This window comes from Lolium perenne, chromosome 6, assembly GCF_019359855.2.
Source record: "Lolium perenne isolate Kyuss_39 chromosome 6, Kyuss_2.0, whole genome shotgun sequence".
Lineage (NCBI taxonomy): Eukaryota > Viridiplantae > Streptophyta > Magnoliopsida > Poales > Poaceae > Lolium > Lolium perenne.
The window spans coordinates 173,762,348-173,773,353 of NC_067249.2; the positions used below are offsets into that span (position 1 = coordinate 173,762,348).

At 43.7% G+C, this 11,006-nt stretch overlaps 1 protein-coding gene across 1 annotated transcript; it reads right to left on the bottom strand.

The window, feature by feature from the left end:
- Positions 1-1,964: 1,964 nt before the first annotated feature.
- On the bottom strand, positions 1,965-7,228 carry LOC127306911 (autophagy-related protein 13a). Its single transcript, XM_051337615.2, has 3 exons — positions 5,772-7,228; positions 2,824-2,993; positions 1,965-2,600 (listed from the first exon to the last, which is right to left on the bottom strand). The coding sequence occupies exons 1-3, from the start codon at positions 6,906-6,908 to the stop codon at positions 2,315-2,317; spliced, it is 1,593 nt and encodes a 530-aa protein (XP_051193575.1). The 5' UTR covers positions 6,909-7,228; the 3' UTR covers positions 1,965-2,314.
- Between the last annotated feature and the right edge of the window lie 3,778 nt (positions 7,229-11,006).

Below are 11,006 nucleotides of genomic sequence, written 5' to 3' on the forward strand. Positions count from 1 at the left end.
ACCGTACGTGCACACGATTAACATATTTTCGTCATATGGTACTTCTTTCATCTTACGAAGGTTGTCTGAGATTTACAAAAAATGTTAATTATATTTATACACTATTTAGTATCTAAATATATGCAAATTTAGACAAATTTAAAATAAGTTTCATGGATGGAGGTAGCAGTACGTATGAGAACGAAATCTCTTGCTCGAATCAATGGCATCTTCGCCCTCTTCAGCAACGACGGGTCGTTCTCTTTGGACATGCTGTCACGGAAAAACAGACATGTGACCGCTGACAGAAGTCGGGTTTTCTGTAGATCTCACGCCCGATCAACGAGTATTTTAAGCTATCATGCAGTGGCGAGTGAGTTGTTACTATCCGTGTCTGGCGTCAGTCACTTCAATGGTTCTGCGTCTGCTCGCTTGCTGTGTCTTGGGTGAGTGCAGTTTGAGAGTGAAAAGCTTCAGAAACCTTGCCAGAACTCGCAGCACAACGTTTCAGCAAACATTGTGTCATTGCCCACAATGCACGGAGAGGACGACGTGTCGTTCTACCTCGAACCAGAAAAGGAGATCCATGCCATTGGGTTACGTACTTTATTTACAGAGACCGCGTTTGATCCGACAGACGTCAATAGAAAGGAAGCGAATATATGTAGCTTGCGAAGAAGGGACGCGGTGTTTCTGATCTCGGGCTCATCTACTCCCCCGTGTTGATTGGGCATGAGAATCATTGGGACCCACGCTGATGTATTTTCATGGGCCGATACAAGCCGGTTAAAAAATGTTATACCAATCTTTTCGTTGCAAGTACTGCTGGCTCAGAATAAATTAACAGCTCCACCTAGAAACTGTGAGGCTAGCTATAGTGCTAGTATCATAGCTAGTATCATGCATCCTAGCCCCACCAAAAATGCTGATGTGGCAGCTAATTATGGATGAGAGAGAAGATTGGAGTATCATAGGTGAATCTTTGTATCATAAGACATCACAAGAAAAGTTAGTATCAAATAAATCTTGTACACAAATTTGTATTGGGATTCTACAAATCAATCAATATAGCAAAACTATGATACTAGTCTATGATACTATGCATTATGGATCTAGTATCATACAAAAGTATCATATGCATAGGGATTCGGCCCCTCCACGGCGGCCCCTCTTCTCTCCTCCGTCGGCTCTGCTGGCCGTAGTGTAGGGGCATAGGGATTCGGCGCCCTTCTCACCTGTGTGTATATCTACCCCTCGTCCTCCCCCTGGTCCATGTCGACGACGAGGAGGTGGAATTGCTTCGGGGCGGCGCAGATGTGCTCATGCCGGTTTTGCCAGATCCATGGCGGTGGCTTCGATTTGATCCGCCCCAATCCTTGTTCACGTCCAGTTCTTTCCCTTTAGATAAAATCCCCATCTTTGAATTTGCTCCCCGCCAAATGCTGGAGCTATGGTTCAAACTAGTTGAAGCTTTGATCTGGCCAGTTTGTGGTTGTCGGAGGCGAGTGTGCACACGATGCGGCTGAGCGACAGCGGCAGGAACCAAGAAAGAAGATGGATCGGCCGGCGTGAATTAGCAGACGGTTTCCGTTCGGAAGAACCGCATTTCACGCATTTACTTCTTCACAGATGTGGGCCAGAGCCACTGTGCCAAACTTCACAACAATCAAAAATACAGCGTAGAATACAAGGATCTGCTTGAACGTGATTGGTCTTTGCTCCAGGAGCAGCTACGCTCGAGATCAGATGCGCATTTCCGGCGAAGAAGGAATTTCCGAAACCACGAGATAAAACGTACGTAGCCAAGCTGAACCCAGAAACCCCAACGTTGCAAGCAAACTCGAAGCTACCATTTCCCATTCCATGGCGCTTTACCACTACATGAGAGAGTACAGAGGCCGGCCTACCTGAGCCGCAAAGTTGATAAGAATACATCGCCTGCCTCTACACCGTTCACAGTTTCATACTGCCACGTTCAAAGAAAGTTCAGCTCAGGACATAGTTGTTTATAACATATTAAGAGCAGTCGCACAATGAGCAGACATGGAATAAATAAATTGTTCAGTCTCCAAACGCACACCAGTGCGCCCTGCTCGTCACAGGCTTCCAGCGACACGTATCCGGCCGGTTTTGCCTTCATACAAAACACTATGAACAGAGGCGGATGACAATGCTGCTTGAGTTCAGGAACGAGCTGAGCACAGCGAGGGCCAGTTGATGGTTATATATACACAGCTCAGGGAGATATCCGACCCTATCATGTAATCTCCTCCATGATCCGACTGATTGGGAGAGCCTTCGCCTGTTTAAGCTGAGAAGAATAGAGTAACTGGTGCTAGGACCTACCCAGTGAATCTTGGAGTCTAGATCTGCTACGGGAAAGCAGGTTCTCCCTTATTTCTTTAAATGATTCGAGCTCCTCAAATGCATCAGATGTCCTGCGGGACATGAATGAGCTGGTGCTGCCTGCTTCAGTTGATTCGGCCCTCGACGTGAGAGAGGAATTGCTAGGATCTCGCAATGGGCGTGCAGACCTTAGCAGATGGACAAGATAGCCAACGGCGGCATCTTGTGATTTATGGGAGGATGAACCCGACTGATCTTCCTTACCGCCGCTGCTCCTGTAAAGTGCATGCCATGGAATAAAGATCAGATTCTTGTTTATTTACTAGATAGAGTTAAGAAAATAAAATTCTAGGCACTAAAACATTAGACAGTATATACACGTAGCATATATTGCTTGATTAACTTATTATACGATACCCAGATCTTGAAATTGGGCCAGCATATGCCAAAGCTCCCACGCAAAAATCTAATAAAAATGAAGCAGGAGCGCAGACATACCCAGGTCTAGAATCGGGATCAACATCATCCACAGCAAACGGAAGATATGTATCATCAGTATCATCCTGCGTAGACAATCTACTTGAACTTCTTGAAATCCCATGCCGTGGGGAACCGCTAGACGAAAATACACCTGAGAACCTGCCAGACTCCTCCCTACTGTCCTTAATCTGCATAAGGGCCAAATATAAATGCTTAGCAAGAATACAGTCTAGTCTACCTGTAAGTCAGGCACTCAACAATAGTTTATTAGGTGCAATGCAATAATTCTCTGATGGATGAAATGAACAAAACAGAATCTGGAAGGTAACTGCACAAAAAGGATTATTTATGTCTTCCCCGCACTAAAGTTAGGCAGGTTTGATTTCTTGTTCGCCTACTGGGCTGTGAGGTTTATGCTTTCTTGGACTAAATGTGAATTAGAGGACAGCCGGTGGGGACACTATTGAATTACCAGGCACTTTGAAGGACACAGAGCCATGTGTAACACACCAAATGAGGTTTTCTCTGCTGATGGATTAAGATTAAGTTCTGAACACAAAGCTGACTGAACGGAATTTGCCGAAGCAGCTTGTATTGAATCTCTCTTCACTATATCCATAAAAAAGAACAACACCCCTGCCACAGTTCAGCAGAATGATCAATGGATTGCTGAAATGATATTACACCGCCGATGACCACTTCGCTTGTTGGTCTTTGGTGCCAGGTTCTGAGGATTAGCCTTACAAGATGAGTTCCTGACCATGTCAAATGGCACTTCTCGTGCACTGACATCCATTTTCGGTCTATATTGTGGAACTCCATGGCGGATATATACCCACTTTAAACCTTGGGACCCACAATAGATAAAGATATTGCTGATGACTAGCAATGCAGGAGAGGATTCTAACATCAGACAAGCTTTTGGCATGAGATATTTGAAATAACTACTGGTGCCCTTTGTGCAAATGCACCCCGGAGACAACACTTCATTTGTTCCAGTTTAGTTTCTCAAGATTAATTTTGGTTAGCATGAGCTCTAGGTATGTTATGCAATAATTGGGACATCAGCCAGCTGCCACGATACCTGGTTGACTATCAAAGTCAGCAGCAAATGAAGAAGAGAAGTGCAGTTCACTGTCTAATTATACTGAAAAAAACTGGTGTGTCTGGAATGAGTAGAATCGGCAGATATTTCAACAGAGGGAGAAAAATGCAACTGCAGTTGCTGAAAAGCTCAGACCACTGATTTTTTTTTCTGAGCTGCGACACACATTCTTTAAGACTCATGCCCTCCTGGCATAGGTGTGGTGATGACCAATTTGTCTGCCAGTTTCAGCATAAAACTGTGGCAATAAGCTAAAAGTCCCCACACTTGCAATACACAGGTCATGGAACACACGAAAAAAGATAAAAAATAGAAAAATTCCAGAAACCTACTAGGTTTAAGTTTTACTAAGCTGCGGCTCAAAGGAAAAAGTAATCAGTTAGGGAAAACTAACACATGGTCAATGTCTTTGAAACAGAGTGTGCACACAAGTTAACTTCGATACACCAAGTATATGATAATGAAGAAGACGTAGTGCTTTGGCTTTTTGTGTTTCTTTGGTGACACTTTGACCTTCAACTCTAAGTGCTAATGGATCTTTATCCTAGCATATTGGCCCAAGAAAGCATACTCAGAAATAACAACTTGATGCTTATTTCGACTCATTGCTTCTTTGCAAACCCACAGAAGGATATAACATCAATATGTTAGAAAAATATATTCACAATCCAATGATTCATAAGGTAGACACTCAATTATGCCAAGCTTATAGGCAGTAAAGGCACCGCTTTCCTCCCTTTGTGATCAAGTGTTGAGCGTATTCTGTTCACGAATGAAGTACTTGGTAATTGAAATAACACTCCAATTTAGCTGGAATTAAAATTTGCCACAGCCTTACTGGCTCAATTTTACATCAAAAAGTTCATAGAAAATCAAATGCAGACAACAAGTCTTAAGATCTGTCACCTCTCAGTATATTAATTTTCAGTATTAAGTATAAATATAGAACTTCAGATTTATCAACTTTTGGCACAGTTATTTCCAATAGCAAATATGAATAGCTGAATACTATAAAAAGTTAAGATCATGTTTCGGAATCAAATTTGAAGTATCAAAAAAATACGTGTATTCATCCTACACAAATAAAAGGTGGACTCATGCAGTAAAATTAACCCTAGAAGTTGACAATTGATATTTCACTTCTAGGAAGTATGTGTATATACTTTTCTGATTAATGGCAACAGGGATAGGCTCTATCTTGGAGAAGGATGAGCTTAAGTAAATTTACTCAACAAGGAAGTTTTCTTACTTCACAGGGCATTATAGAATTAGCAGCCCGGATGACTTCATAGTTTGCGGCAGTTCAGTTTAGTTGCTTACCAAGATGTTATGCACATTAGGGTAATCATCAGTTCAACCAGATAAATTGAATAAAAACAGAAGGTGCAGTATGCTAGTACAGCGCCTTAAGAATATAAGATTATGAGAATCATAGCATATTGAGTGTCAGTCTGGAGTGAAACAAATTATGGCTGCTACGAAAACGTCAGTTCAAATTATGAAAGCTATATTAGCTGCCAAAAAAAAGTTGTGCTCTAAGGCTCCAAGGGGGTGCTCCTTACACTGAAATCTTTATGAATGAGAAGAACACGCTAAAGTTTAGTCTTCTAGTTTTGTAGCGAATTGGTGAATGGATGATTTAATAACACGTCTTTCTGGTCTGGGTGTATGTGTTTCCCCAGCCTTTCGATGAGGACTACTGAAACTACTCATCTACATGGCAGCACATCATCGTATCAGCAACCTCTACAAACTGCTAGTAGATGCAATTCAGGTATGAGCATCCTTGTGGTCTTAAGTTTTGATGAATTATGCAAGTATAATCATATTGAGTTAAGCATAGGAAAATGCCAGGAATTACCTTTGTAGCAGCAGGTAAATTAGCATAGAGATCGCCCATCCGTAGCCCCTCTGGCCTCCTGAATGAACGGCTGTTCTCTGTGGGTGACTCGTGCGACCCCGCTTCTCCTCTCATGTTCTTGTTTGGTGAAGGTGGAGGCAGCATGAAGCCCCTACTAGGATCAGACATGTTCCGGTACTGGACAGGGCCCCTCCCTCCGCCGGCTTGCGGTATGCTCATCGGCGCGGTCTCCCCACTGAGCCGGGACTGCAGGTAGCCGCCGGCGAAGGTGGGAGGAGAGGGCGTGGGAGACGCGTACATGGTCGGGGGCGGCGAGAACTTGGCGGGCGACTGTGGCCAGTGAGCCGGCGAGGCCCAGCTGTTGGGGCGCCGGGAGGGCAGCGGGGCGGCCGCTTCCGTGAGCGAGGCCGGGAAGGCGCGCATAGGCTCGGCCGCGGGGCTCCCGACGTAGTCGTTGATGAGCATGACGGAGGAAAGCGAGGAGATTTCGAAGCTGTAGGCGGCGAGGCTGGGCAGGTACTGCACGGAGACGGCGAGCCGGCCGAGCTGGGTCTCGACGGGGGCGAGCCGGCGCGTGCGCATCGCCGCCTCCTCGGCGCGGGAGAAGGGCGCGGCGAAGGAGCCGACGCGGTAGCCCATCGCGTGGCTGTGGGCGTGCCCGGACGCGCCGCAGAGCGTGCGGAAGACGCGGTACGCCGGCAGCAGGCGCAGCGTGGTGTAGAGCGACCGCAGCAGCGTGATGCAGCGCTTGTAGGCGCGGTTCACGGCCAGCCCTTCCGCCGCGGCGGCCGCGGCCGCCGCGGACCAGGGCTCGCAGGAGACGGTCCAGCGCTCCACCACCTCCTCGTCGCCGCCGGTGGAGGATGGGGAGAGGTAGATGTCCACCACGACCGGCTCCCCGAGGGAGGGTTCCGGGATGGTCTCCGCCGCGGGCGGCGGCGGCGGGGAGTGGAGAGGGAGGTGGAACCACCTGTCCCGCCTCCGGACCGCCGCCGAGGCCGAGGCGGGCGGGGCCGCGATCGGCCGCGGCGCGCGCACCGCCAGGATGGCGTGCAGCGCCTTGAGGTGGAACTGCGGGACCATCAGCTCCGCGCCAGACCGGCCGGCGCCGCCGCCCGAGTCCGAAAGGCTCGCCATTGCCGGAGCCGAGACCAATCTCCACGAAGCTCCGCGGCAGTCAAACTCTCTTCTTGCCCGATGCTGCTCTGCTGCATGGCTGGAGCGCGCGGCAGCAAGACCGCCGCATAAATCTGGTTCGGTGGGTAGCCAGGAGCGATCGGATTGGAGAGGACGCAGATCGGCGCGCGCACGGCCGGTGGCGGCTTGGTTTGCTTCCGGTTCCGGTGAAGGGAGGAGGAGTTGGGATCGGATGTCGTTGGTTAGCGGCGTAGGATTTGGGGAATTTCTTTGTTTCTTGGTGGTTTTGAACCGTGCCAATGCCAATGCCAACGGGTCGCTGTTGGCGTCGTCACGCTGCAATCAGTTGAGGTTGAGGTGCGGCGAGTTCGAATGATTTGCGTCGCGATAAGAGTCCTTGACCTCTTTTTTTATTATGCAAATACCTAACCGGTGGGTATCATGGAGATTCTGTCGCGGATCTGCAGGTATAAACTCTGTCAATTGTTCACCAACATATTTTTTTTTAAATATTTTAAAATGAACTACTCCACCAACCCATTTTATCTAGATATTGATGTACCTAGAAGCATTTATTGACCAGATACATCCTTATTTACTCCACATAAAATGGAGTCAACTACTCCTTCCGTCTCACGAAAATTGTCTAGAACTTATTAAAATTTGGATGTATCTAGGCATTGAATAACATCTAGATACATCTAAATTTTAACAAATCTCTGACAATCTTGATGGGACGAAGGAAGTAAGTTAAATCAAAGGTAGTACTACTACTAATAAAATAGGTATACTATGCACTAAAATGCGTCTAGATACATACATTTATAGAAAAAACTAATATTACTAATGACGGGAGACTTTTCTTTTAAATTTTTTCTTCTCTAATTCCTCACATAAGCACGCTGAAAATACAGGTGCCCACCTACACGAGCAAATTGCTGATAAAACTTCAAAATATTTTTTTTGACTCAATCGTCTTCTTTTCCTTAGTATTTGGAAAAGACAAAGAAAACAAGTGCCAAACAGTCTTTTCATGAAAAAAGACCACAATAGCATCAGTTTTTATATCTCCCTTGGTTTTACGTTTTTGAGTAAATTCTAGTTTTTGCTCCTTAGTTTCACATTTTTTACACCATTTACCCAATTTAATAATTTTTCATCCATATTACCTCATTTAACAAAAGTTTTGTCAGTTTTTACCCTTTTTAAAAATCAGAGAGCCAATCTAAGTAATTCCTTTTCTGAATGTTGGAGTGGATCATTTGGCTGACGGGATGCAACATCGCTCAGTTTTCGCGCCCAAGTCAGCAAAGGTTGTTATACGTACGTATACAATACTTTGATGCAGTAATCGATGACAGCAGGAAACTCGTCGAGGTGATCGCTGGCTATCTCAAAGCCAAACTAAGTGAATTCCTTTCCTGAATGTTATAGTGGAGCGTTTGGACGATGGCAAGTTGCTGGTTGTATTAAAAATCTCGTAGCTAGCAAGCAATGCACAGGTCGATGCCAGATTTGCCACATACATGCAACCATGTGTGCTTCTTCGTGTTTCTTGCGAGGTATTAAACTTATATTGCATGAGTTGCACACGTGATTATATACTTGCACGGCAAAGTCAAGGTGCATGTTACTCAGTGATATAATCTTGCTCAACTCAGACACACAGTGGTGTCGTGATCTATTTCCAACAAAATGTTGATTATACACTCCGTACAGGTTGAGGCTTACTTTGGTCGCGGGAGAAAAACTTAAGGAAAAGTGTCGACTGATCGACATGAAAAATCATTTGAAAAATCCTAGAGGGTGAAAATTGGTAAAACTTTTATTAAATAGGGTAATACAGATGGAAAAATGTTAAATGGGGTAGTTAGTGTAAAAAAATCAAACTAAGGGAATTTACTCTACTTTTTTTAATGTATCTGTCTAGTTCAAGTTTTTGACCTATTCACCAAGAAATATTTTGGTTGCTTTTGGCGGGATCTTTACTATGCCGTACGAATTTATGCCAAATTGGAGTGAGTTTGCACTTTGCGGAATTTGAAGCTTTGGCCGGCGCGACGGATAAGAAAAGGCGGCTGTTTGGCGTAGCTGTGTCGTGCACGTCGGCCGTGCGCGCGTTTGGAGCTTGTTTGATGGAGTGGAGAAGGAGAAGGAAGCTTTGAAGGGACGGATGAATGACTAAAAGAATTTCCATTGATTCCCTCGTTTATTTATCTATCCAGCAACCTACTGTTGTTGCTTTGGCGTGTGAAGTATTGCGAGACAAACGTGTGATCGTCCCTCGGGAAAGAGTGCTTCGCAGTCGTCTTGGACTTTTGGACATGGGATGGTGCCTTCAAATTTGGACACGGACGTGAGTTATGCTCTTCTTTTTTTTTTTTTTGACAGATGGTCTTCTTTATTTGGTGGTGGTATATGTTGTGTTATTGATGGGAAAGCCGTTCTGGCACGGTGGCACCCGAAGCATATATGCTTCTGGGTTTTGAAATTAGCTTTAAATGCAGTATAAATTGTAAAACATCTGGTAGAGTATTTTTTTCGTAGGTGCCGACATTCTATGCGCTCACAAAGTTATTTCAGTAAAACCTGTGCAAAATTGATAAATTTGGTCCTAGAATATATTTTGGTGAGACTTTTCTTTATCTTCTTTATATCCGACATGAGAAATGTCGGTTTTTCGTGAAACTTGACGTGTGCATAGAATGTCGAGATGTAAGCACCAATTTTTTGTTGGAATTTTTTGACACCTTTGAAATATTTTTTCCACCAGTAGGAGCATATGCATTAAATATCAAAAATGAATTTCCGGTGATTGTCCTCCTAAATTGTTGCTCTTCCTCACTAAACATGTCTTCCGACAACTCATCGATGTTCTTTAGCACCAGTGAGCCTTTTTAATTTTTCTAAATTCCACTTTTAGGTCTCCAATTTCCTTGAAAAGGAAATATAGCTAGATATATACCCGAGATTGCATGCCAACAATTTCGTTTTAAAATACATTGTATTTTGATAAATACAAAAGGACAAATTTCTGACAAAATACTCATCTGTAGCTCATATGTACTATTTTTTGTTTTTTATAGCCCAAAACATAACGTGTTTTCTACCAAAACTTCGCATTAACATACGGACCATGTATACGTATTCCCAAATTTTGTTTTATTTTTTAAAATTCAAAAATAGAAATTCTAAAATTTTGAAAAGAAGGACACGCTGGTGCCCGGATGCTGCAAATTCTTGCCCATGTGTCTTCATTTTAGGAATGTTCTTTGCCAGCATGCCCTGTTTAAATGTGATGTATTAGAGCATCTCCAGTTGCATCTTCCAAAAAAATTCAACAAAGCTCCGTATCGGTCAATTGGGGGTCGTCGGCGCATGCTTTCGTGTTTGGGCGCGTCTCTTTCCAGCAGCATCCTCCCATCGAATATTTGTGAACATTTAAATTTGATATAACTTAAATTTTCATTCGATTTTTGTTATATATTACGAAGTTGAATGGAAAATTGCTAAACTTAAATTAAATCCTAGCCTACTCGCCGTCACGGCTCAGCCTCGCCGTCGTTCTTCTCTTTGGCCTGTTGTATTATTCCAATGTATTTCCTCATAAGTTGGTTCAGTTATATTTAATTTAACTTAAACCTCTCTGCAAGCACATACATATATTCCCTTTTTCTATTACATTAACATTACCGTTTATATTTAATGTGCTACACACAAGAGGAGGCATCAGGTCACCATCTACATAAATACAAGAAATAATTAGTACAGAGAAAAAAAAATCGATATGGACAGCGATGGTTTGTTTGTACTATGGTACATTGTCATGTGTGATACTGTATGACTGGTCAACATTATTGTTGTTAACCGTCATTAACGTGAAAACAAAAACACAAGATTCTTTCCTAATATAAGATACTAAGATACGAAAGCACCTAAATCTATCTAAGAAAATGTTTTTTGCATGTAAACACGTGTTAGAACATGATGAAAGGAAAAAAATTACAACATGTGAAACTACGTGAATAGCATTTGAAACCATACATTTCCAAAAATATGATAATTAAAAAAGATCATGTAGTTAAACAACCAAATAAC

Bases quoted from the DNA above. Each gene is read 5' to 3' on its own strand.
- LOC127306911 (XM_051337615.2), bottom strand. From the start codon at position 6,908: ATGGCGAGCCTTTCGGACTCGGGCGGCGGCGCCGGCCGGTCTGGCGCG. The intron at 2,994-5,771 runs GTAATTCCTGGC...GCCCTTATGCAG, and splicing joins ATTTACCTGCTGCTACAAAG to ATTAAGGACAGTAGGGAGGA. The intron at 2,601-2,823 runs GTATGTCTGCGC...TGCACTTTACAG, and splicing joins GATCCCGATTCTAGACCTGG to GAGCAGCGGCGGTAAGGAAG.